The sequence below is a fragment of the Ictidomys tridecemlineatus genome, chromosome 4, assembly GCF_052094955.1.
Source record: "Ictidomys tridecemlineatus isolate mIctTri1 chromosome 4, mIctTri1.hap1, whole genome shotgun sequence".
Classification (NCBI taxonomy): Eukaryota; Metazoa; Chordata; class Mammalia; order Rodentia; family Sciuridae; genus Ictidomys; species Ictidomys tridecemlineatus.
In genome coordinates, this window is record NC_135480.1 from 142312934 (window position 1) to 142340805 (window position 27872).

General features: G+C 40.3%; 1 protein-coding gene across 2 annotated transcripts in view; it reads right to left on the reverse strand.

Annotated features, from left to right (window-relative positions):
- Entrep1 (endosomal transmembrane epsin interactor 1) overlaps positions 1-19181 on the reverse strand; it is a 60947-nt gene extending 41766 nt beyond the window's left edge. Inside the window, exons 1-2 of one of the 2 annotated variants that reach the window (XM_040285683.2) lie at positions 18660-19181; positions 8415-8471 (exon numbers count right to left, since the gene is read on the reverse strand). In XM_040285683.2, the coding sequence (XP_040141617.2) occupies positions 8415-8471; positions 18660-19070 (468 nt within the window). In that variant the 5' untranslated portion in view covers positions 19071-19181. The remainder of the gene's footprint in view (positions 1-8414; positions 8472-18659) is intronic. The other variant, XM_021725619.2, reaches the window with a different exon arrangement.
- Positions 19182-27872: the final 8691 nt, after the last annotated feature.

A 27872-nucleotide genomic window follows, 5' to 3' on the forward strand; every position in this document is an offset into this window, starting at 1 on the left:
TCTGAGGCCACAGGACACTACACCAGCCTTCTCCATCCCCTAAGCATGTGCCTGACACCAAGCCAGTCAACACCACGGGTGTCAGGTTCTCCAGTGCTCAATAGTCTAACACACACGCTGGAACCCGGGAGCCACTGCAGCTCGGCTCAAGGCCTCGGGTGAACCTGAAATAAAGAATCCAGTGCTAACATCCTAATACAATAACATTCATATAACAAACATTCTATAAGTGCCATTACTTGTTTTTGTTATTTGAGAACTATACATAGGCAAGTATGAACGGTACAGTATAGTTTAAGAGCAAAATACAAATGTGAAAGCACTGACAAGTATAAAGGTAGTGGTGTTACTATCAAAAATTAGGAGGTGGAATGAGAAAAGAAGTAGAGGAAAGTGCTGATTTCTTCATCTTCTAAAAGACAGAGTCAAAAGATGCTATCCAAAATTGAAAAACTAAGAAATACAAGCTTATAATAGCATTTAAAATTATAAACTCGTGAATAGGGAAAATAAAGATTTTTTTTAGGCAGTGGGAGAGGAGGGAAGGTAGCTACTAAAACCAGAAAGAGTATAAAATGGTTAACTCCAGGGAGTGTATAAACTTTCAGTGCTAAAAGAAATATTTCAGAGGTCTAATTTTTAATTTTAATAGAGTAAGAAGGTTAATGAGCCCTTCCTTTGTTTAAAAAAATTTTTTTTCACTTTTAAAAGACATTTACGGCTGGGCAGGGTGGTGTACACCTGTAATCCCAGTGGTTCAGCAGGCTGAGGCAAGGAGGATTGAAAGTTTAAACCCAGCCTCAGCAAAAGCAAGGCACTAAGCAACTCAACAAGACCCTGTCTGAAAATGAAAAAATAAAAAAGGCTGGGTATGTAGCTCAGTGGTAAAGTACCCTTGGGTTCAATCTGTAATATCCAAAATAAATAAGATAAAATAAAAAGCATTTACTAATTTATAAAATGTCATAGTGGTGTGTTTGAAATATAGGTAGATAAAAGATTTTTATGTCATGTATATAACACATATATGTTTGCATACATTACTGCAGAGGTGAATTATACCCCAAGTTACACAGATCACTAGGGGACCCAGGACAAATCAGGGTCTTTCCCTCCAGCAGTGGGCTGAATACCTACTAATTCAGGTTGTCCATTTAGAAATCATTCTTTTCTCTCACTAAGGATCTCTACCAGGCAACTCTTTTTGGAATTCTTGGTGTGACTGGAGGAGGGAGGTTACTGAGGGTGTACCCTTAGAAGGGTGCATCTTCCCTGCAGCCCTTCCCCCTTCCCTCCCTCTGCTCCCAGACTGCCATGGATGGAGCAGCAGAAGCCCTTCTCCACCACATCCTTCCACCGTGATCCCAGAACCTTGGGCCCAGAACAATGGACTCAGCTGACCATGAACTAAATCTCTGGAACCATGAGCCAAACTAAACTTTGCCTCCTCTAAGTTTTTTTGTTGTTGTTGTTTTGTTTATTGTTTTTTTGTTTTTTTTGTTTGTTTTGCGGGGGGTGGGGGGCATTCTGGTCACAGCATTGCAAGCCTAACTAACACAATGAGTTACTTGATTTGATTCTGGGACAGGCCACACTTTCATGGTGTTATCTTTAAATATACTGAGAACAAGCAAAAACCAATTTAGCTACTTGCTCCAGGAAATACTGGCTCCTCAAGAGTAAAACCATATATCAACTTCATGCATCAGGCTCTACTTCTAGACCATTCTCTTGCCAAATTCCCAGTCTCCTCTGCTGATCTCAACCAGGTGCCTATATTGCCAGGCTCACCTTAAAATCACCCAGCCAGCGTCCTAAACCCCTATAAACATCCTCTCTTTGACTCCTGATTTCTGGGAACCACTGACAAAGAGATTTTTTTCCTTACTGAAGTCGGTCTAAGAAGCTTTAGTTTTGCTTGAGTGACAGGCTTTTGGGAAATCAATCATAGAGATTTAAGACAAGTAGATGCAAAAACATTGTCCACACACTGTTCCATGGGCATGATTCAAATCTTAGCTTTCTATCCTTTCAGCCTCAGAAAGAAGGGAATGAACAATTTGAGGGTGGAGGGGTCTGGTGGCTAATAAGAATTTGTATGTATAAAAGAATCTGCTCTGGGGCTGGCTTTCACTATAACAAGTAACTTGGCAGAAGGTTATTTCTAAGTTTTAGCAATTACTGTTACTACCAAACTCAACCTGCTCATTAAAACATACCCTTGTTGGCTTAGGCAACTTTGCATAATAAGGTCCTGCATGGGTCTGGATTATGCCAGGAGATGGACCACCCAAGAGTGCTTTCCATTTCTGAGAAACCCAGATTCTTACCCAATGCAAGTTTCAGAAGTAATCAGAGGAGAGAAATGAAAGCTCTGTTGTCAAGAGACTAGGTTACACTAGGCAGCCCAGGGTGCCTTCACAATGCCTAAATGCACATTCTGCTGCCACTGGTTACTCAGTGACACAACAGAGCAAGAGACTGGATCTCCTCTTGGGGGTTTTCTCAATGAATGATAAAAGTAATTCATAATGTGCTTGCCTGGTGTTAGACCCCATTTTACATTTTATAGTTTCAACATGCATTGAAAGCTGTCTTTTGTTCCCCACTACATCCCTGAGGGTTGGGTGTATTCTCATTGAACACATTAAGGAATTAGTTCATTTTCTTGGCCACTCGCCCTTTGAAGATGCCAGGACGGAGACACAAAACTGGACCACTTGTACCGTCTTAAGTTATTTGTGCCTCTGGCTCTTTTGAATGAAGGATAAAGTTTCCAAAACTTTGGCCAGTTTGGATCGTGAAAAAGAACTAGACAGTCATAAATATGAAAATAATTTATTTCACTTACATGTCCCACTCAAAATAAGCCATTGTCAGACCGAGCAAGGTCTACCAGTTTGCTAATGAAAGGAGGTGGTAAAATGGTACAATGCTCTGGGGAAGCACTGGAATAAGACCAAAACCCCAGAGTGCTTTCTAATAATAGTTCATCTGATTGTGAACTGGACCAGCCAGTTAATTCCTGAGCTACTGATCCCTTATCTATAAAACAGGAATAATACCTACCATACAAATCCCATGAGAAGGAGTTTATGAAAGAACCTGGGCATTATACACATGCAACAATGTACTGTTAACCATTCTAAAGGAAAAAAAAAAAACAGCCATCTATCTTTATGCCTTAAAAAAACAGAATGAAACAACTCACTCTTGAGATCACACACAGAGAACTTACAATGGCCTGTTGAAATGCCCAGCTGAAACTAAAATTCCATGAAGGTTACTAAAGAGGATACTGGAAATCTATAATATGAAAGTTGGAAGGACAAACTATTGTGCTCTAAGCCACTCATTTTATAGACACAGAAATCAAGAGATTTCCTAAGGTCACTTGATAATTAGTGGTAATATACAAGCATTAAAAATCAGATTTCATGAACTATTGAAATAAGGGATCATTCCAAATTATTGACAGCCATGAAACGTCCTTGAAAGAACTAGAATGCATAAGGCCAAAGAATTTCTGAGCACATTTTATAAATACATGGATTCCTCAATTGCACATGAAATTTATGACCTCTACAGTTCTTTGTATCTTTGGAAAGAAAAGACCACCATCTATTTTGCAGCATAGCCAAACTATAACTATTTCTGGCTAACTGGTAAGGGCAATTGCTCTATCTCTTTGGACAAAGTGCCTAGGTATCCCATGACTCTCCCTCTAAGACACAACAAGAGGAAAAACATCTGGGTCCCCAAGTGACTTTTGGGAAAGCTACATTGTCAGCATAGCTTACCTGGACTAAATAAAGAAGAAAAATAAATACCCTAAGCCATTTTTTAATCTCTTGAGATAATGAGGTTTTATCCTAAATGTTATGATCTTGAAGTTAGGAGAGACACCAAAAGATACTTTTAAAAACAGCCAATGCAATTACCCTCTTCTATCCTTGGTCTGGGGTACAAGTCAGTGAGACCCACAGTTCAAAAAAAAACCACATATTACCCAGGGAAATCAACTAGGGAAGAACTTTCATTTTTGATGCTAAAGAACAGAGCTGTCCCTTTACCATTTTTAAGGTTTTATTTACCCCATCTGCTCCAAACTGATAAGAAAAACAACAATACCTCAAATTACCACTTCATAAGCAACCAAAATTATAGGCAGAGATCTGGCCAGACTTTCACAGTGGCAATTTTTACTAAATGTACCACCAAAGAAAAACATCTCATTAAGACAATTTCAATTTTTCACTGAGGTGCGTAGACAAGACAATCTTTGAGGTCATTTCCAGATCTGAGTCTATGATTTCTAAATACTTATAAAACATTTCATTGGAATGAAAAAGGAATAATGCCTAGAAGAAATAAGAACATTTTTTAAAAGTGGAAAATGGTAAATCTTTATGGAAAATACACAACCTAGAATACTAGACTCACAGCTATGCACAAATGCATACACTCCTAGCTTAATCCTATTCATAGTTACAAATATTTACAAACTCTATTCCAATACTATTGTTTTTGTTCTAAAATATAAGTATTTATCCAAACAACGAAGAGAACTCAATGAATGAAGTATCCAGTTCTGAGTTTCCATGAAAGGTTGAGTCCAAAGGAACTAGGTCAAACTGCTTTGTTCAAACCAGCAAAAATCCTGATGTATTCGCTGCATCAATCACAGAGGGAGCCCATGAGAGAGTACTTCTCAAAGGGGAATGCTCATGTTTCTGAGGGCTCAAAATGAGGACAGTGTACCTCTCAAAGAGCCTTGGTGTGATCCAACTTTGCCCCTCCCAACCGCACCCCCCAAAAAACATTCCAACAATCCTGAAGTTAAAAGGAACAAATACAAAGTTTTTTTATTTTTATTTATTTATTTGTTTTTTGGTGAGTGGGGAGGTACCAGGGACCACTGAGCCAAATCCCCAGCCCAGTTTTATATTTTATTTGGAGACAGGGTCGCACTGAGCTGCTTAGCGCCTCGCCATTGCTGAGGTGGCTTTGAACTCATGATTCTCCTGTCTCAGACTCCCAAGCTGCTGGGATTACACTGTACCCAGCGGCAAATACAAAGTTTTAAAGAATAAAAGCCAGTGAGAAATTTTTAAGACAAAAGTAAAAGAGAACTCACCAGGACCTAAATATCTTATTGGCTGCCAAATTAACTCCACTGACAACAATGAGTGTGTATTGAGCATATTGGCTCTAGAGATAGAAGGTGAAAAAGATCCCTGTCCTCATAGATCACGGTCAGGGGAGACAAACAACACATAATAAACTGTTAAGTACAGAAGCTAGTCACACTGAGGAGCCAATAGGTCCAGAGCTGAGATAATAAAAAATTCAGTTCCTGGGATGAGGAATCACCAGGGGGATCAATGAAGGCCTCTCTTAGGTAATGAGTACTAAGCTGAAAGCCATAAGAAAAGGAGCCAGCCAAGCATCCAGCCAGGGGAAGAAGGTCCCAAAGCAGAAAGCATCCTTAGCAAGCTGCATGAGGCATGGGAAATGAAGGAGATGGTGGCTAGAGCCCTCACTGGCCAAGCCCAGGTCTACAGAACACATGGCCTCCCACCAAAACTCAGCCACTGGCACATTCCCTAAATTCAGGAAGCTGAGGGAGAGGAAGCTGGGCAACAAAGAAGTAAAGAAAGGAAGGAAGGAGTAAACATCTAGCAAGGGAAGGGTATGGTAGAGCCACCCTTAGTACCACTAAATTGTCCCCTCTGCAAACAAGAAAACTAGGCTTAGGAAAGGCTAGGGATTCACACAAGAGTCACTTACCTCTCAGAGGGATGAACTAGGAGCATCTGACAGGCACATTCAGTTTCTTTTATTTTATCACAATTTTTTTTCATATTTTGACAAAACAAAAGCATTTTGCACAGATTATAATGGTATACTACTCATGTGAACTGAGAATTTTTTGTGTATGCTGTCAACTAAAGCTCAAATGATCTATTGTTAAACTCAAGAAAGTTTTTCCTACTACAACTCCTAAAAATTAATTTCTCTTCTTCATAAAGTGACACTGATTAACATTTTAACCATCTCTATGTCATCTTCTAATAAATATGTGATTCAGTTGAGCACCGTGGTGCACACCTGTAATCCCAGCTACTCAGGACAAGTTCAAGGTCAGCCTCAGTGACTAAGTGAGGCCCTAAACCACCTAGACCCTGTCTCAAAATAAAAAATAAAAAGGGCTGGGGATGTGACTCAGTGGCAAAGCACTCCTGGGTTTCAATCCCCAGTACCAATAAATAAATAAATAATTCATCACAACAAAAATATAAAGCTCAAATGTCCAACAATACAATAGTAACTGATGATACAGAAATATAATAGAAAATTGTTTAGCAATTTTAAATGATAAGCATGTAGATTCTTCATACATGGAAACATAGTATTAACTGATATTAGCCTAATTAATTTAATATTAAAAGCACAATATAGTATTACACACTGACTACAACTTTGTGATAAAACGGACTTTTTTTTTTTAAATCAGGAATTGAATCCAGGGGTGCTTAACCACTGAGTCACATCCCCATCCTTTTTTATATTTTATTTAGAGATGGAGTCTTGCTAAAATGCTAAGGGACTCGCTAAATTGCTGAGGCTGGTGTTGAACTTTCCATCCCCCTGCCTCAGCCTCCTGAGCCTCTGGGATTACAGGTGTGTACCTCCACACCCTGTAAAAGCACACATTCTTTTCAACATAGATGAGAAATAAACAAAGGAAGTTAAGAAGGATACATTTTTATTAGAATTATTTTGCTTAAGTTCACATCATAAATATATAAGGCACCTTTCCAAAAGAAAACAATATAAAGAAATAAATGTCTTTAAATGTGGACTTTCTTAACATCTATCCAGAGCTCATGTTCATGGGCTCATGTTTGACTCTTTATCAGTTGGAATTTTCGAAGCACAGATATCAGGAGAGATTTTCTTATTTTAACTCAATTTAAGTACTTAAGCATCTTAATATTGACCCAAGAGTGCAAAGGTGAATCTATAGGCAAATATTAATAAAAACACTGAACACCCTCCAAATTTTTTTCTGTGGAGACTACAGTTGTGGACACTTGTGGCGAAACACACCTGGGTCGCTCACACAGAGGTTCACCCAAAAGTTCTGATTTGTGAAGTTCACCCAAAGCTCTGATTTCTTCTGTGCTGCTACCCAACATACTAAAATGCTACACTGGCAATTCATTTCTTTCAAATACTAATGTATTTGACTTTCACTAAAGGCAATAATTGATGGAGCTGTAATGTTGCCTGGGTCACTTTGTGGAGCTGAAAACACATAACTTTGTATTTCAAGACCATCATCACAGAATTGAGATCCATGAGTCGGGACATGTACAGATTCTTCAAGGTGCTTCTGTTGCATTTAAGAATTTAAGTGGTTTTGTTTATTACTTATTGCCTAGCAATACGTGGTCTATTTAAGGTGAACTATTAAATATATATACACAATTGAAAATAACATTTAGGAAATAATTTAACCCCATTTTGAGATGAATAAGAGAAAGATAAAAAGAAAAGATGTTACACAGAAAAATGATTTTTAAGTAGTCTTCATTCAAACTGAATATTTTATTTTGAATATTTCATTTTATTTACCTTTATTTTATCTTGAAAGTTAGATAAATTCCAGTGGCCATTGTGTCTATTTTTTACAGTATTCTCTGAATCAAAGTGGTAGAGCAAATAAAAGCAAGGCATGAATATTGAAAATGTCCTAAATGCCCCTTTAAAATAGTTCATTTTGTAATACCAATTTTAGTTCAGTAACAACAAAAGGATGGTCACAGTATATGTCTCTATTACCAAGAAAATATAATATTTATGTGCTAGAGAGACAGTACAGCAAATCTAAGCCACAAAATTCTGAGGCTGTCCAACAAGGACATTCCAACAACAAAAAGTCATGTATTCATGATTAAGGGATGAGATTTTCTTCAAAAGAACAAAGGAGAAAAAAAGAATGTGTCAGGTGGGGGAATGGTTGAGAGTGTAGCTCAGCAAGACTGGCCACAAGAAAATAATTTCTGAAGCTGGGCAATGGCTACAGAGAGTTCATGACATTGTTCCTTCCCTTGTGTGTCTGTTTAAAACTGTCCACAGTAAACAGGTCTTTTAAATAATTATGTGTTTAGAAGGAGCTTTAATCCTGGAACTAGGAACACACGCACAGCACTGGGTGTGTGAGAAGCTTAACGTGAGTCAGGAAACCAGCAAGAGTATCATCTTTATTTTTCTAAGAATATCTGACTTCTAATATTGTGCATTGTTAACTTACTTTTCCTAATAAAGAAGGAAGCTGAAGCAGCAATAAACAGACTTCATGCCAGCACACTTTATAAAGGATAATGAGTTATAATATCTGCACATACCAGGAGTATCATAGGCCTTTTCCAAGTTGTTAATCCGATGATTCCAGAGAGTATCACCTGCAAGGATAAACAGCCTCATCAGCCTACAAAATGGACCAATGCCAATGGAATCATCCCCAATCTCAAAAGTAATACGTTTTTGTTTTCGTTTTTAAGTACTGAAATTTCAAAGCATTCTAAATCAAACATTTAATGCTCCCACTGATTTTGTGAATCCTGGTCAACCACTCCAAACTACCTTTCACTTCCAAGCCCACAAAGCATTTTTATTGACTGTGTGTGTTTTTCCTTAATGTCAATTAAGAACACACAGATAAAAATTATCTCCTTTTGGTCACTGAAGGAATCAATCAGTATTTCCAATCAAGCTCCCCACTTCCAGTAGTGCCCAGAGTCAGCCTAATAAGGTACATATCTGGCCACCTCCCTTCATTAGGGACAGGCCAACTCTTCACAATGGTAGAAGCCTCAAGTCTGGTTTCCATATACCTTCATCTCCACCACACACCTGCCCTCCCTTGCACCAGCCACGCTCTAGATATTCCTGGGTAATGTGTTTCTTTCTCTTGCTGCAGTGCCCTCTCCTCCAAACAACCCTCTTAGCTGCCTGAAAACTCTTACCCATCCTACAAAATCCCAATTAAGTCACCTCCTCTGACAAGCCTTCACTGCTCTCACCACCCCCTCTGCACTAGACTTTTCTTCTTCAAAAAACTCTCTGCTGTAATAATTTTAGGGTGCATCTCTGTGTATCATCTCCTATGAACTCCAGTCTTACCTCTGAATCCCTACCTCCAAGCACAGTACATGTCACATGATTGACAACTAATGATGTTCCTCAGCATTTATTCCACAAACAAGAAGAAATGCATTCAGTGAGAAAGATTTCATGTTGCAAAATGATATTCTAATAAACAAGCTAAGATTATCCATACGGAACAAGCATGTTGCCAAAACATAAACTGGAAACCCAGGTTGGCCTTCTGGATAACACAGTTCACTAATCCACGGGGAAAGAATAAACAAGGTAGTTAGTTATTCAGACCAGGGACACTCTGATGCCACTTGAGCACACTTACCTTTGTGAAATAATCTGCATTTGCAGTTACAGGGGCTTTCCATCATGTGTACGTTTTACTTGCCAAAATCCCTCAAATGCACCAGTTACAATTACTCTTTATTAACTACAAATCAATAAGGATTTTACAATGTCACTGCAAACTGAGAGCATACAGGCCCGTTTGAAACTGCCCCATTTTCACAAGCTCAGAGTGAACCAATCTGCATCACCAAACCAGCAGAAGACCAGTCTGCCCACTGACAACAAAGACCAAAACCCACATACGGGTAGGTAGGCAGGCAGCAATTTCTCTGTATTCCATCCATATTTCAATATCTGCCTGCCCAGCAAGCACTATATCCTTCCAATCCCCTTAAATCCAACAGGATATTGCCTTCCCTCGGCCATGTAAGCCTAGAGATGCCGATGGCTTGTGACTCACCCGAATGCGGGGGTAACATCTACTTTACAAATCAGAACTGCAATCCAGGAGACCCATGGCTCCAAGCTCCCACTCAGCTTCCAAAGAGTTAATGCTATGACTTTGACCAAGTCATGGCCCTTCTCTGCCCCTCACTCCGGTTTCCTGAGAAATTCCTTAAGTGAGGGAAACCACCTCTCGGTCTCTTCTGACTTAGAAATTTGACCCCCCTGTGACCACAGCAGTTCCTCAGAAACCCTGACATCCAGTATGCATGTGTCTGTGTGTGTGTGTCCACGTGTGCATGTGCTTCACGCCTGCCTGGGGGACTTGGCTGAGGAAACGTGGGCTGTTTTTGTGAAAATATAACTGAAAACTGGCCAGCCCACTACAGTAAAATATAACTGTGCAGTGAATTATCTATCCATCAGTGTTTGCTATTCATGTCACTGGTCTCCCCTATTACAGACCCTGTGGTTCAGCTTTCAAACATTATGGTTTTTTTTAAGAATTTAGCCTTTATTTTATTTTGTTTGTTGTTGTTTATATGTTCTTATGTGGTGCTGAGGACCGAACCCAGGTCCTCACCCATCCTAGGCAAGCACCCTACCACTGAGCCATAACCCTAGCCCTTTAAACATTATATTTTCCATTAAAACCATATTATTAAAGTAACATGTCCAGCTCAGACCACAAAAGTCCATACAACAGTGACATGACTAAACTACACTTTCCACCCCTTCCCAGCCACCTCATCCCACTCCTTCATGCTAATCTAGTCTGTTTACATGTTTCATGCATGATAGATTTCTATCTCAATTCCTATCACTATACACACAGGTATATGTATTTGTATACATATGTACAGGTATGTGATTTTTATAAAAATGGGCTATAAAAGATACACTTTTCCTGCTCTTTTTTCTCTCTCAACTCCATGTAAATCTCTTCATTCCACAGGAATAGCTATGATTCATTTCAGTTTAATGGATATACAATATCCACTGTGTGGCTGGACCTAACATATTCTATCATTTCCATATTTGTGGACATTCACTCTCATTTCCAGTTTTTGGTCCTACCAAACGATGCTTAGTAAATATTAAAGAATATGTATCTTTAAATATGAGTCCTTTCATTTCTGTTGGATAAAGTCTCAAGAATGGAGTTGTTAGTTGTTATTTATATTTTTTTATTTTAATAAATCATAACAAATATCCCATGATATGCATGCTAGTCAAGTGCTTTACCACTGAACTGCATCCCCAGCCCAAAAGGCCTATTTTATTTTTATTTTTATTAGAGCTTTATAATTATACATAGTAATTAGGCTCGTCCCAACAAATTCAAACACACGTGGAAATGGATTTCAGTTCATTATCCTCCCCTCCTCCCTTTACCCTTCTGTCCTCCCACCCCACTTCCATTCTCCTTCCTTTGCTAGACTTCCTTTTATTCGTCTATTAATTTATATTTGATTGGTTCTTTATGTTATTCATACAAGTGTCATTTTGAATGAAGTGTTCTAAGATCAAAATCAAAAAAACAAAAAGCCTATGCCATCTTTATTTCTTCCTTTGGGGTGGTATTTTGTTAACATACACTAGCAACAAACCATAGAAAATGTACTTTAAAAATATGTTCACAGGCTGGGGTCGTGGCTCAGCGGTAGAGCGCTCACCTAGCATGCACGAGGCCCTGGGTTCTATCCTCAACACCACATAAAAATAAATAAACAAAATAAAAGTATTGTGTACAACTAAAAAATAAATATTTAAAAAATTTTCAAAATGTAAATGATAGATAAGAAATAGCAATAATCTCAAAATAGATTTGACAAAGATACTTAAGACCTTGGGGAGGAGAAATATAAACCTTGTAGAGCAATATTAGATGAAGCCCCAAATAAGGCATGTATCAAGTTCATGGATTGGAAGATTAACTATTGAAAGATATCATTTCTACCTGAATGGCTGAATCCCAGCAGGATCTGTGCAAGCCACCCTTCTTTAGAAGGTGCTTTAGGAAACTGCATTACAGTCCCAGGAAGGAGCTGCAGATGCCGCCTTCTTAGTCCTGACCTCTGCAGCAAACACACATTTACCCATTCCCTCTTGCTTTTCAAATCCAACAAGTCCCTGTGAGTGGTGAGGGGGGGAGGGGCAAGGGTAGTCAGAGGAAGTAACAGTTGGATGGTGAGAAACTTCTGGAACAGTAGCAATAACAAGTGCTGGGGATAGATCTTTTAAGAGTGGAGACTTAGGGAATAGATGCTCCCGTTTCATCTAAAGAAAGGATGGAAGTCACAAATAAGGAAGTGTTGGGGAAGGAAAAAAAAGAGGCAGAGTACTCAGTGTCTCTCCCTTCTTGGTGGCAGCAGTAACTGGAGCTCCACCAGAGGGGAGTCAAGAAGTTCCCTTAGCAATGGGTTTTCATGGTTCCCAATGCCCCACAATGCTACTACTTGTTCAACTGTGTGTTTCCTGAGGGCTTGGACTTGTGTCCTCACTCAAATACTGCTACAGTACCCTAGAAGGCACTCAGTGAGAGATGGCAAAAGTCAATGGATGAATGAATGAATGAATGAATGAATGAATGAATGGAGACCAGAAATACGAGCTGAGCTTGCTCAAAAATGACCATGTAAATCTAACCACACATTCACCCTCCGTGCTTCCTGAAAGGGTGTACCAGCAGCAAGAAGCAACTCCATCAGCATTCTTCACACCCAGCACGAGATGCAACTTGCCCTGAATGAACAAGCAAGAACCTATTTTCCAACACCACACTATCTCTATATTATTATAATGAAGCTTCTTAAATTTTTTAAATTCACTTGCAACCCACTTGTAGCATATAGAAAAAGCAGAACCCTTTCTTTCTCTTCTGATTAATGCCAAGAGGGCCACTGAGATACTCCAAGCAGGAATCACTGTCACCCACCACGTATGGTTAATGTGTTTTAATTTTCCAGCTTAAAAATCAAATCATTAACATCAAAAGCTTATAATTCCACTGCCCTATTTTCCTTTGTTAATCCACTAACATGCTTTAGGGCAAAAATGTTCTAGATCATTTGTCAAAAGCTGCTGTGTCTAAACATAGAGATTAAAAAAAAAAAAAGCCATGTTGTAAATGTGCCATGTTTACCTTGTAAATAAGCACGGAATAATTTATCAAACCTCTCAAAAATCTATCTTGCCCTATAGCCTTTATGTTGGCAACTAGAAAAAGTATGTTGAGGGGTGTGGGGAGGTTCTTTCCTTTCTGACTAATATGACTTGTTAAGAAAATTGATAAAGAGGGCAACTGTCCATTTCTACTATACATATGATCGTTACCAATACGCCCTGCATAAAACATGCCTATTCCTTTTACTTTGATTATGAACTGCATTGATATTTTTAAAACATTGATAGGATTCTAGCATGTCCCAGGCCTGGTGCTAGGGTTAGGTGGCCACACACACTGCAATCTGCTCTTTTTTTTTGGTGGGGGGGGATGTAGATGAACACAATACCTTTATTTTATTCACTTATTCATATGTGGTGCTGAAGATCAAACCAATGCCTCACACATGCCAGGCAAGTGCCCTCCCACTGAGCCACAACCCCAGCCCCACACTGCAGTGTTCTTTAATTACACTCTCACAGGATCAATCCTGAAGCAAAACCATCCTACCCAAGTATACAAATGAGCAACTGATACTGAGGAGCTCAATGACATACACAAGGCACAAAATTTATATATGTGCCTCTGCTGTCATGTAAAATAAGAGACTGAAGAAAATCAACAAAATTACATTTAAAACACTAAACCAGTATTTGATCAGTATGATAGAAAATACTTTAACTAGAGGAGGCTTCAGAATGTTGACATTAGTTTTTTCCTTGGTTTTTATGTTTAGTCACTGCAATTTTTTGTTTGTTTGAAAATAGGTTTACCTTGGGGCTGGGGCCGTAGCTCAGAGGCAGAGTGCTTGCCTAGCATGCGTGAGGCACTGGGTTTGATCCTCAGCACCACATACTAATAAACAAAATAAAGGCACTCTGTCCATTACAACTATAAAAAAAATTTTTAAAAAGAAAATAGGTTTATCTTAAGGTTCACCAAGTCTGTCCCTTTATAAGAAAGTGGAATATTGACAGAGAACCATGAACTTAGGAGAGGCATTTTCAGAATTCAGATCATTGACTTGAAGCAGAGAGAAATAAATGGATGCAGATGATAAAGGATATTAGGGTGGCTAACAGAGAAAAACGAAAGACAATAACCAATTCTCCGCCGCTTGCCTGAAATATATCCAAAGAATCATACATTTCACCAAAGTAAGAAATTTTGTTTTTCTGAAGTAGGAGAGACAAACCAATGAACTCTCTCTATCCCTTAATTAAATCTAAGTCAGTATGATAGGCTGGATCTCCCATAATCCCAGCAGGATCTAATTAATGTTAACTAAACACACCCCAAATTGAGAGCCAGCACTGCAAGGCCTGAACGTAGACATGGAGTCCTCTACTACCACCCACCAACTTCAAGTTATTTTGAATGGTGGCTAATCTCTTAGCATCATGAACTTCAGGAATAATAATATAACGAGTCATTAACCAAGGATACCAGGAAGAAAATAAATGATCACAGAGTGCTCAAAAATAAAGAGTACATTAAAAATGTTCCCTTCAAGTTGCTGAAAATATAAATGTCAAGTATACTTTTCTACAGAAAAGATTCTCTACAGACTTGTCCTTTTTTTTTTTTTGAGACAGGGCCTCGATAAGTTGCTGAGGCTAGTCTCAAACCTGAGATCCTCTTGTTTAAGCCTTCCGAGTCACTGGGATTACAGGCATGCACAACTTGGGAGTTGTTAGTTCTTTTTTTTTGTACCAGGGATTGAACTCAGGGGCACTTGACCACTGAGCCACATTCCAGCCCTATTTTGTATTTTATTTAGAGACAAGGAGGGTCTCACTGAATTTCTTAGTGCCTCGCTATTTGCTAAGGCTGGTTTTGAATTCGTGATCCTGTCTCAGCTTCCCGAGCCACTGGGATCACAGGTGTGAACCACCACACCTAGCTTGGGACTTGTTAATTCTTAAATGTAATTTTAAATAGGTAAAATATCCCCTCAGGGTTCAGACAAATGATGGAAGCCTAAAAGTTTCAGGCTCAGAGTGAGAAAAAAACAACTCTGAATTATGCTATGTTCAAAAAACTATATTTCCAAGTGAATATGTTTGTCCCTAGAACCTGATTTTTGTATCAAACACATAGCCAAAATTTTTACTAAACTCAAAATATTTGCCAGTTTAGCCAATAAGCAGGCTATAAAGCATGTAATGTTCATTCAAAGCTTGAAATATGAGCATATTCTTTCAGTGTGTTCTTATGTGGGTTTGAAGTAATCTTAGACCTAAGTTGGCACTTCAGCTCAACTACCTAGTTTCATTTGTCAATAGAACTTCTGAGTGGGGTTGGGGACGTAGTCAGTGGTGGAGCATTTGCCTAACATGCTCAAGGCCCTAGGTTCCAACCCCAGCACTTGGAAGAAGGGGGTGGGGGAGGGAAAGTAAAATAAGGAAAGGAAAAGAAAGAAATTCCAATGGATAAACAAACATGGAATGAAATATATAATTAAATATCATTTCACAATAAACAGAAAGGAAATACTAATGAATGCCACACCTATATGAATCTTGAAAATGTGCTAAGTGGAAGAAGTCAATCATAAAAGACCACATAATGTACGGTCTCGTTTATATGAAATGTCTAGAACAGACAAATCTAGAGGGACAAGTAGGTTAACCAGTGTGTACCTGGATAGAGCGCTGGCACACGGAAGAAAAATGAGGGTTAACAGCTAATAATGTTTAGAGGTAATGAAAAAATCTAAAACTGACTGTAGTGATGTTGGCTTACATAACTCTAAACTTACTGAAAACCACTGAATGTTACCCTTTAAATGAATGAATTGCATATCAATTGAATAATACTTCAATAAAGCTTTTTTTTTAAATTTCTGCAATCCTCAAATCATAATTTTGCAGTTTCCATAAAAACTTTACTTTACCTATCTCTAAATCAGTTTCAATGTGCTGTTAAGCCCCTTCTTGCAGAAATACACACTGAAATAATGGCTCCCAGTTATGATATCCGGAATTCTTCTTGAAATAATTCAGCAAGTCTTAAAAAGGGGGAGTGGTGTCGGGTATAAAGCAACCAGATGTTGACAGTAACTGAAGCTGGTGATGGGTAAATGGGACTAGGGGGCTGACACAATATGGTCATTATACTCTTCTTTCTATATTTGATGAGATTTAAATTTTTTATAATGAAATGTTAAAAGTAGGACAGTCTTAAGACTTCCTGGTCATATCTATGCTCTCTCTTCTGGTTATATTTTTTAAAAAATATTGAAATATTTACACTGAAATATTTACACATGAAAAGATGTGACGCCGGAGACTTGCTTCAAAATAAAGGAACTTAATCTGACAAATGGACTAGGAGCATGAAGGGTCTAATTCTTGCCCTGCTTGGAATAGAGTCTATCAGAACACACAAGGCCAGTGGCAGAGCCCAGGGAAGAAACTCCTGTTGAAGTGGGGTGGTGAAGGTATCTGTGGGCTCCTTGCACAGTGTTCATGTAAATCTAAAATCTCCCATAATACGGGTTTTTTAAAAAACAATCTCTCTCATCTACATGAGTTCAAAACTTATGAAAAATTAAAAATTTCCCCCCCTAATATACCAAAGGATGATGATGCCTAATGCCACCCTCTTAAAGTCATACTTAGTTGTTCTACAGATGTAGTATTCACTGATTCTGTTGTCACTGTACAAATTCTGGGGTCAACCTCTCAAGAACAGATCACAAAAAAATAATAATAACCTACGGTTACATATAACCTGGAGGGCCAGGGTAGGAATGACATGTAGAAAAGAAGTTCTCAACTCCAAATCCCTATTCCTTCTCTGCTTTGGTGTGCTCTGGCCTTATAACAAGTATATGCCCAGCTGGTGAGCCCAGGATATTGGCCTTCATCTTCTGATTGAGGACCTCTGTTTTATACTTTATCAAATACAGTTGTGGCTTGACTGACACATAAATGCATTTATTTATCTCTGAAATAACAATTGCAAATTGATTTGGGATCTTAATTTTCAAAGGAAAAAATTTAATAATTCAAAACTAGCTATCTTTGAGAAAACAATTGATTTTGATTATACAAACAGCAAACTCCCCTCCGCCCCACAAAATAAAAAGAGTATACAAGATTCTGGAGTATGGTATTTAGCGGAAGGAAGCAGAGCCACCTTTTGGTTGAGAGTAAACTGAGAAGTGGAGTAGGAAGCATAATGGATCTTATCCTCCTGGAATTTCCATCCTTTTGGGATTTTCCAGAATTCTCATTCAGGACAATGGCAGAATCCAGGAGCAGGGCCACAGAGTGGGATTTTGTCTTTATGATGCACAAATTGTGAACTTCACTCACCACAGCACGGGATGTCCCTCAATAGGATCATCTAATATCAAAGTATTTCAAGAGAAGAGTAGATTGGCACCCGTTGAAGCATAAAATTTCAAGTTAGGCTCAAGGAACTGAATGTTCTTAATGTTCTTATTCAAACAATTATTCTGTGTTCAATTAGTTCTCTCTACATTCTTAAAATTTGGTCTTGAATCTGGGTATGTGTGGACCTACAAAAGTACAAATTCAAGATAAATAGTCATTAAAGATCTTAGTGAAAAGTCTAGGCATTGCCAGACTTTTAGATTTAGTTCATAGAAAGGTCACTTATTTAACTCATCTTCCACAATCATTTCACAAAGACCAGTTTCCAACAAGCCTCAAGGGGCTGGATGCCTTGGAAGTTGTGAAATTATTAGGAGATAGGGGTGAGTAGCCAGCCATTCAGTGTCCACAGATGCTTGCTCACTTGTAGCAACCTTTCTTAGTAGCCAGGCTTCTCTTGTCTTCCTGACTGGACAAGGAGACAGAACTGGGTCCTGGTATAGTACAGACATCTCCAGCCAGCTGCCTCACACGCCTGGAGCTCTGGCAAGCTCATACATAATGACAGGTTCTGTTCCAATCAAATTCTCCAAAGCAGTCTGCATGGCTCCAGGAACCCATTGGGGATAGGGCCCTCCTCTAATGACCAGGTACAAACAGGCAGTTACACACACCCTCTCATTACTTCCTGAACCCATCCCCAAATAGAGAAGAGCCATTTAACATCAGATGTATTCCATATCTATGTGTGTCTTGATGAGAAATAAAAACAAATGACATGCCCCAGTCAACCTGTCACTTCACCCATCCCACCCATACACTATGTGCCAGGCACTGTGGACAAAACAGATCAAAACTCCTGCCCTCAGGGAGCTATCAATGCAATAAGCACCAATGGCCAAAAAAATGTGGTTTTCCTACCACTTTCCTGCTTTCCACCTCCATCCTTCCAATCTCTCAAAGGGCTGGATATCTTTGTTTTATAATATTAGCTTGTTGGGAAGAGTACAACATTCTAGTCTATGAGAAAGACATGTTCAGGTGTAACTCAATTCACCCTGAAGTTGACTGTCTCCGAACAAATTTTTCCTAACTCTCCACATTTCAAAAAACTTCCAGTAGCCTCAGGGTCTGTGCTCCCCAACTTCAACCCTGAGGACAAAGCAAGCGGTATGGAGGATACTAGCCATTGGCCCTGGATTTGGAATGGGCCCCTCGGAGTAAGAAGGGTGTGCGCATGAGGTACTCACCGAGGAGCCAGCCCAGAATGGGCATGAGTTCTTCACTTGCGGGGAGCTGCTCAGGGACAGCGCCCCGAAGCTGAGCGCCACCATGCAACAGCCCAGGATCAGCTGCAGCAGCCCGAGCGAAAGCAGCGGGCGGGCGGGCAGCAGCGCCGAGCCAGGGGCGGCGGCGGCGGCAGCGGCAGCAGCCCGGCGGGAGGAGAGCGCAGGCGGCGCAGTCAGTACCCCGGCGGCGGCGGCAGCGCAGCGAGGCCGCGCCGGGGGCTGCAGCGCGCCCCGGGTCCAGCGCGGCCGCAGCGGCGGCAGCGGCGTTTCTTGGGCAGCAGCGGCCGCGGCGCCAGGGCCCCCGGCCTGCGGTCCACCCGAAAGCCCAGCCACTGGGCAGCAGGAGCCCGGGAGCACCACCGGCAGAGACATGGACGGGCGGGAAAGGGAGCGGCCGCCAGCGGCGGGGAGGAGACGCGGAGCGGAGCGGAGGGCGCCACGCACTGGGCACCGCGGGCGGGCTCCTAGGCGGAGGGGGAGGGAAGGAAATGCGCACGGCCCAACCACTTGCTGCCGCCGCTGCCCCAGCTCCGGCCGGCCGCACCCACCTGCCGCCCGGCGGGTCCGCCTCCGGCCAGCCCCGAACACACCCTCACTCTTACCCACGCGCGCCCTGAGCTACCCCGCGCGCGGCGAGTGCGCCTCAGCCTTGCTGTCCTCGCTGAGCCCGTGCCAGCTTCCTGGCGTCCAGGAAGGGTGCCCTGCCCAAAAATTTTAAACAAGTTTCTAGGGCTGGGAGGAACCCCGCAGCCAGAAGCTGGCCACCGGCAGTCTAAAGTCTGTCCCCACCGGCTAAGCTGGGACAATAGGGAAGCGCTTGGACCCTCGCCCCTCTGTGGTCATCCTAGAGAGGAGCCTCGGCGACATTTAATGCGAAGAGTCCAGCTTTATAACCCCGAGATAGGATGCTAAGAGGAGGGACGACAGGGGACTCGATGGGAAGTGGTCTAAGCCAAGGACTTCGGGAAGGACGAGGCCGCACGAAGTTACCGCTCCGAGGCGCCTGCACTACAAGGGCGAGGTGATTCCCGGCGCTGACATTGCGTGGCCCCAAGCGGTCGGAAGGTGGCGAGCGGTCAGGGCGTTGGGGTCTTTCCTGGCACCTGGGTAGAAGCCAGAGAGAGAAGGCGAGGTTACCTTGAAGTATCCAGCATCCAAAAAAAAAAAAAAAAAATACTGGTAGAACACAGAATCCAGACTTCCAAGGAAATAGCCTAATAAAATTATGATCTACTTAGGTAATATATGAGACATCTTAAGAGCTTTAAAAAAAATTCGTCTTTGTAAAATGATTTCCCCTAATAGTATACCTTTTTCCTCCAAAGAATTCTAATGCGTACAACGTGTCATACATAAGGTGATTATAATGGATTTTTTTCCAGATAAGAACCAGAGCAGTTTCAGTTTGCAGTCAGTCCCTATATTAGAAAGCTTATCATATCGGCAATGTGAGGGTATTTGATATCCTCCTGCTCAATAAACAAGGGAAATGTGTATCAGCTTTTATGCTCTGCTGGTGAAGGCTGTATTCATTTTAGGCATTACTTACTTCAACCCACAATGTGATGTATTGCCAATGTGAATGTGTTTACATACACACTTTTTAAATTATTAAAGCACCTGGGATTAATGGTCTGTACGACTTCCTTTACAGATTGTTCTCAGGAATAAACTTCGGGTCCTGGAGGAGAAAGGAAATGTCTTTAAATGTAATATTTAAATTCAGTTGTTTCTTTTCATTTAAAGACACACACACACACACACACACACACACACACACACACCTCTACAGCGTATGCTCTTAAATTACAGGTGATGATAAATTAAATTTCTTGGGTGCCAAGGTTATGCTCTTTATTTTATACACAAGCTAAAAAGTATTTAATTTTTAAGAATGCATTACACCTTGCAGTATAGGAGGTCTGCCCAAGTCTTAGGGTGTTCTCTCACTAAACATATCTATTCTATTAGCCAGTCCTTGACACCTAAAACGCCCTATTAAAAATGCATTCCATGTGTCTAGGAATGTTAGAACTCAGCGTATCCCTCTTCCCTTGGGGATAGCAGTGACTGGAAAGGGGACTTTGTGAGGAGGTGCTGGTGACCCTCCATTTCTCAATAGGAGTGCTGATTACATGGATGAGGTTCATTGTGAAAATTCATAGTTACACTTATAGAGAAATGAGGAGTTAAAATTATATAAAATACATCTCTATATTATACTTAAATACTTTAAAGTCTTTCTAAATACTCAAAAGTTTAAGTTTTCTCTATACAAAATCAGGTGATAGCAGAGATCATTGCAATCCATAGATAGCTTTGTCTAATAGCTTTACACATTTTCTAAGGCTGCTACACCTTTCATAGCTACTATGGGTTGCTGAACTGCCATTTTCTCTTTTTGTTATTGGCTACATTTGTAGCTGTGAGTCTTTCTCTGGTTATCATAAACACAAATCTGCCTAACATTGCCTCAATCTTTAAGCTTATGCCCAGTAACACCCTCAAGTATTTATGTTTGGGATTTTGTAACCCAAGCTTGATTCTTTGCATCCCCCAAACACTTTCTTACAATAAATCTTTAGTCAGAGTTCATCAGGCTACATGTCACCAAGCTCTATAGGATGATTCAGAACCACTGATTCCAGGTTGGCATAAAAAATAAAATAAATAAAATAAAAGTGAGAACTTTGAAACACAGTCTAAAAGTTTAAGTTAAGTTTATCATTTGACCCAGAAATTCCAATTTGGGGTATTACCCAGAAGAAATGAAAACACACATCCACACAAAAACTCATATACAAATAGCTGCATTATTCATTATAACCAAAAGATAGAAGCAACCCAGGTGTTAATCAACTGGATGAATGGGTAAATAAAATGTGGAATATCCATCCAATTGAATATTCTGGTCACTAATAAAGGAATAAAGTACTTGTACATGCTATAGCATGGATGAACCTTGAAAAAATGAAAGAAGCCAGCAGGAAAGATCACATATTATATAATTCTATTTACATGAAATGTCCAGAACAAATAAATCCATAGAAGACAAAGAGTAGCTTAGTGTTTGTTGAGGACTGGGGAAATGGGGAGTTTGAGGAGAAGGGCGGTAACTAAAGAGAAAATGGGGTTTCTTTTTAAGGTGATAAAAGTGTTTGTAAATTGGTTGCAGTGGTGATTGTACACTTCTGTGAACATATGAAAAACCACTGAAATGTATACTCTAACTGGGTGGATTATATATGTGTGATATATGAATTATATCTCAATAAAGCTATTACCAATAAATAGTGAGGAAGAACTTGGGGGAAACTTGACCCAGATACTTCGTTAATGTAGAGGAAAGTTCAAGTTAATAATAGTTGTACTGTATTGTTTGATGGAACCCAGCTGCTAGTTCTCATCAAGATCAAAGCTAAATTCTAAGACGGTTCCATGCACCTCCCACCAACTCTTCCCTAACTGGACATGGCTTTCCACTCGCAAAGCCTGCTCCACTGAGGGGGTCAGACTCTCTGCTCAGGTTTCTCTCCATACTTTTAAACAAACTCCACAGTTCCTTCCACACTTCTCAGCACAGCCACCTTGCCAGCTAATTAAAGGAGGTTATTCCTGTCAGAGTGGGAGCTGCTAAAGAAACTCTCTTCTCAGAACACATTCTCTGGCAAGCTGCCCCCAGCTTTTCTGTTTCTCAGAAAAATATCAGAGGAGCTGCTTTGACTTGAGGCCCTGTGAACTCTCAAAGCAGCTTCTCAAAGAGTGCTCAGCAGACGACAGAACCAGGGTACAGCCCGTCAAAACACAGCTCAAAGTGATCTGAGGAAAACTGGAAATCTGCATGTAGAGGAATCAAATTAGATCCGTACCTTTAACCCTGCGCAAAAGTCATAATAAAAATGTATCAAAGAGTTAGAAATTAGACTAGAGACAAAGCACTTGTAAAAGAAAACACTCCATCATATAGGTCCAGGCACTGACTTGCTCAAGAAGACTCCTCAGCTCAAGAAATAAAACCAAGAATCTATGAGTGGGATGCCACCAAATTAAAAAGTTTCTGCACAACAAAGGAAACAAGAGAGTGAAGAAAGAGCCGACAGAATGGGGGAAAAATATTATTTGCCAGCAACTCATTTGACAGGGGATTAATATCCAGAATATATAAAGAACTCAAAAAACTCAATACCAAAAAAACAAATAACCCAATCAGTAAATGGGCAAAAGAATTAAACAGAAACTTCTCAAAATAAAAAAACATAAATGGCCAACAAATATATGAAAAAAATATTAAACATCTTTAACCATCAGGGAAATGCAAATCAAATCTACACTAAGATTTCATCTCACCGTAATCAGAATGGCCATTATCAAGAATACAAATAACAGTGAATGGTGGCAAGGATGTGGAGAAAAAGGTACATTCATACATTGTTGGTAGAACTGAAAATTAGTATTATGACTATGGAAAACAGTGTGGAGATTCCTCAAAAAATTAGGAATGGAAGCACCCTATAACCCAGCTATCCAACTCCTCGGTTCTTAGCCAAAAGAACTAAAATCAGCATACTATAGCATACAGCCACTTCAATGTTTATAGCAGCACAACTCACAATAGCCAAATAATGGAATCAACCCAGATGCCTGTCAATAGATGAATGGACCAAGAAAATGTGGTATATATACACTATGAAGTTTTACTTAGAGAGAAGAATAAAATAATAACATTTGCCAGTACATGGACAGAATGAAGAACATCATGCTCAGAAGCCAGACTCAGAAAATCAAGAGTCAAATGTTTTCTCTCATATAGAGTAAAGTAAGGGAAAGAAGGCTGTGGGGACAGGGATCAGATATCTTAAAGACACAAGGAAGATCAGCGGAGAAGAAGGAGAATGGGAGGAAGATGGGATGAATTTAACGAAAATCATGTTATATATAAATGTGCCAAAGGAATTCCACCTTTATGTATATGTAGAAAATACCAATCAAAAAATAAATAGGGGCTGGGGCTGGGGCTCAGTGGCAGAGCACATGCCTATCACATGTGAGGCACTGGTTTCGATCCTCATCACCACATAAAAATAAATAAGCAAAATAAAAGTCTTCTGTCCATCTACAACATGAATGAATGAATGAATAATAAATAAATAAAGGAATGAAAGGAAATCAGTAGAGGTAGGAGAACAGGGGGGAGGGAAGAGGGGAAGAAAAGTGTGGGAGGGGAATAGGGGGGAATAGGAATTGAAATTAAATTCCTTGCATGTATGATTTTGTCAAAATGAACCCAAATAGTATATATAATTATAATGCTCTAAAAAATAAATAAATCACCTTAAATGCAGGTTCACACACTTCCCCCATACCTATGGAATTAGATGCCCCCCCCCCCCCGCCAATGAAAGGCTAGGAACCTGCACCTTAACAAATTTAGAGAAATATTCATATATGGTAATATTCAAACTCCAGAATTTTAGTATGTGGATTTTTATATAGGAGGAAACTAGCATTTTGTTGGAAGGGGATTTGGCTTAAAAATAACCCACATGTAAATATGTTAGGGGGGAGGATTTTTCTCATCCCTTCTTATGATGCAAACCCCACAAAAGATAATTCAAGCCAACTGTCCTATAAAATTATTTATGGCTCATACATTTCTAGAGGAGAAAATCTATACGTGTGTGTGTGTGTGTGTGTGTGTGTGTGTATAACAGAGAATGTGAATGAGTGTGTGCATGTGTGTGAGAGAGAAAGAAAAGAGAACTTATAGTATCAGAGAGTCCAGCAGTTTCAAGTTTCTGTAGAAGTCAAAGCTGTAATTCACCTTTGATTGGAGACTTTTCCTTTGTTCTGGGGAAATTTCTTGAATAGATCTTTTAATTAAGCAAATGTAAAGCTCAGACCCTTCAGAAACACTGGTTCAGCAAACAGCCTTATAACAAGAGCGGTCATCTTGGAATGGTGTGAGCAGAGTCACCTATCCCAAAGGAGCTCTTTGAAGTGCTGGTCAGATTTGCCAGGAGAACTTTTAAAATATATATATATATAATCTGCCAGACACAGTGGCGCATGCCTATAATCCCAGCAGCTCACGAGTTCAAAGCCACTAAGCAACTCGGTGATATCCTGTCTCTAATAAATACAAAACTGGACTGGGGATGTGGCTCAGTGGTTGAGTGCCCCTGAGTTCAGTCCCTGATACCCAAAAAAGAAAGGAAAAAAAATATATATATATATATATATAGCTATAGACAGAGATATAATCTCTAAAGCCCTATCTCTATGCAGAGATACTGATATACTGATGTATGAAGTCTGACGTAGACATGAAGCCTATGCAGATATATTTCATGGAATCTCTCCTGAAATGCCAGATGCAGATACTGTCCTTCAAAGTCATGTCTCAGACACCAATATATCTTTCCCAGGTAGGGATTTAGAGACAAAGAGAACTTCTCTCCAGCAACTATTCAGGACATGAGAACCTTAGGTCCTCACCTATAATCTGGGTATAGGGTTGGACATTCCTGACAGTGAAGCCGGAGGAAAGACAACCAGAGGGGCTTGGCTTGGCTTGCAATTGGCACAGCCCAGTAGACTGAGCTGCGGATTTTTTAAGAGTGACAAACTCTAGGGGAAGGAACCCCCAGTGAAGACATATGCAAATCTTCATGGAGCTATATGTTAAAGATTTGTGCATATCTCTTTATGTCAGTCATAACAACCACAATGAAAAAATTAGGACACATGAGGGCACAAATTCTGTTCTTCCAGGGGCATGTGGTGACCTCTGGGTTCTTACATCATTCTCAAACCTGGACCCTGTATGTGATAGAGAGCCCCCTTGGAACACCCCTAGTTACTCAGAGCAGGTGTGGTGTGATGAAGAAGCTCTGTGGGGCAAACCCAGACTTCTGGTTCAGCTGGCACCAGGCCCTTTGCACTTGCCGTTCTCTGAATCTGCAACACTTTTTCCCTCCAAATATGTCTCCCTGCCTTACTTTATTGACTTCATAGAGAAACCTCTATTGATGGCCTTATCAACAAGACACTTCCCCTCCTCCTTCACTCCCCATCCTCTTATTCTAGGTTTCTTCCTAGTACTTATCACCACCTGATATTCCATTATTTTTTTTTATTGTCTCCATGACAACATGGCAAATATAAACTCCATGAGGGCAGGAACTTTGTGTGCAATAATCCTACAATCTCATCTCCTAGGATGTTATCTGGGAAACAGAAATCAATAAAGTTTCATTGAACAGATGAATAAAGGAGTGGTCTCTTAACATCACCTCAGCGGACTTGTTCTTTTCCATTAAGGGGTGTGGGATCGGGAAAGGGGTTTAGCCTACATTATGTCCAGATCTCTCCAACTCTAATATACACTTATAAAATGCCAGCAATATATAGATACGGGCTCTCTTCTTGATGTCATAAAATAGTTCCATGTTCTCCTTTAAATAGCAATATCCTAATTATGAATCATTCCCACGAGAAAATGTAAAGAAGGTTGTGTGTGTGTTTGTGTGTGTGTGTGTGTGTGTGTGTGTGTGTGTGAGAGAGAGAGAGAGAGAGAGAGAGAGAGAGAGAGAGAGAGAGAGAGAGAGAGAGTGTTAGTGAGTATGTGAAATGAAGCTGAAAGAGAACCCAGAGTCCCAAAGCCTTGGTATCAGGCTACCTATGACTGGAATATCAGGTGTCCCATTTACAGAGGCTGTGGGATCTGTGAGCCTCAGAACCCTAGACGTAGAGAACAAGAACTATGTCTCCTCCTCAAACAAGCCACTTTAAAGCTTAGGATATGAAAAAGAGTGAACTTGACTATATAATACCTGGGAGGAGACTGAGGTAACTACAACCAAACCATCTTGGCTGAGATGGGGTGGGTGAATGCAGACCTAGGATGGGTGGGGGAAGGGTTGGGCATGCTACATAGTTTTCAGTATTCATGGAAGTGGTATATGAAGGTAGTCTGGGCAAAACCTCTGAAACCCCTAGAAATGAGATTTTAAAATAAAGCCACCAACCATAGACCTTATAAGCAGAGACCCCAGTGGCAGCACAAAGCAGAGAACAGAAATACTGAGTGTACTCAACTGAAAGTTAAACCTGAAACTTCTCCCCCAGAAAGCTGTGGCCTGTGGAGTAACTATGCTGAGCATCCAGAATGAGAGAGCAAGGAGATAGAACAGCCACTGATGTCTCCTAATGTTAGTAAGACTTCAGGCACATTCTCTCATATAATATCACCAGCAACTATGCCAAGCCGTTGATTTTTACCCATTTAAAGTTGAAGATCCTGAGCTTCCGAGATAGCCAGGCACTGTTGCATGCCCCTATAGTCCCAACTACTTTGAGGCTAAAAGATCATTTGAGCCCATGAGTTCAAGACCAGCCTGGGCAATATAATGAGACCCTGTTTCAAAAGAGCAAAAACAAATGAAAAAGAGGTTCAGATGGTTCAGATTATATATATAATGGCTTCCATAAACTCAAGCTTCAAAGCCAAAGCAAAACCCTTGGCCTCCTAACTCTAATTCAGTTTCTTTCCCCAAACACACCACAGCAATATTTTTTGTCCAACTTCATTCATGATTCAGGAAAGCGTGAGGAGCCAAGGAAATAGGAATGGCTTGATGAAGACATTCAAATTCTGTCTCATACCCAGAGACTACTCTTGCCCTATCCCAACCATATGCTGGTCAGAGCTACCATGTTCTTGTATGTCTGCTTCCTGTCTAGAATGGAGGCAGGGGCAAGCACCTGGCCTGGGGTGCCCATTAGCAAGTGTCTTGTGGCCACACTTGTTGTTTACTATTACTATGACAGAAGATGTTCCGATCAAAAAGTAGAATATCAACAGCACAATTCACAATAGCTAAATTATGAATCAACCTAGATGCCCATCAGTAGATGAATGGATAGGGAAACTTTGGTGTATTTCACAATTGGAACATTACTCAGCATTAAGAGAATAAAGTCATGGCATTTGCAGGTAAATGGATGAAGCCGGAGAATATAATGCTAAGTGAAGCAAGTCAATCCCAAAAAACCAAAGGCCAGATATTTTCTTTGATATGAGGGGCTGACTCATAATGGTGACTGGGGAAGGAGGGAGCATGGGAGGAATGGAGGAACTTTAGATGGGGCAAAGGTGAGGGAAGGGAATGGAGG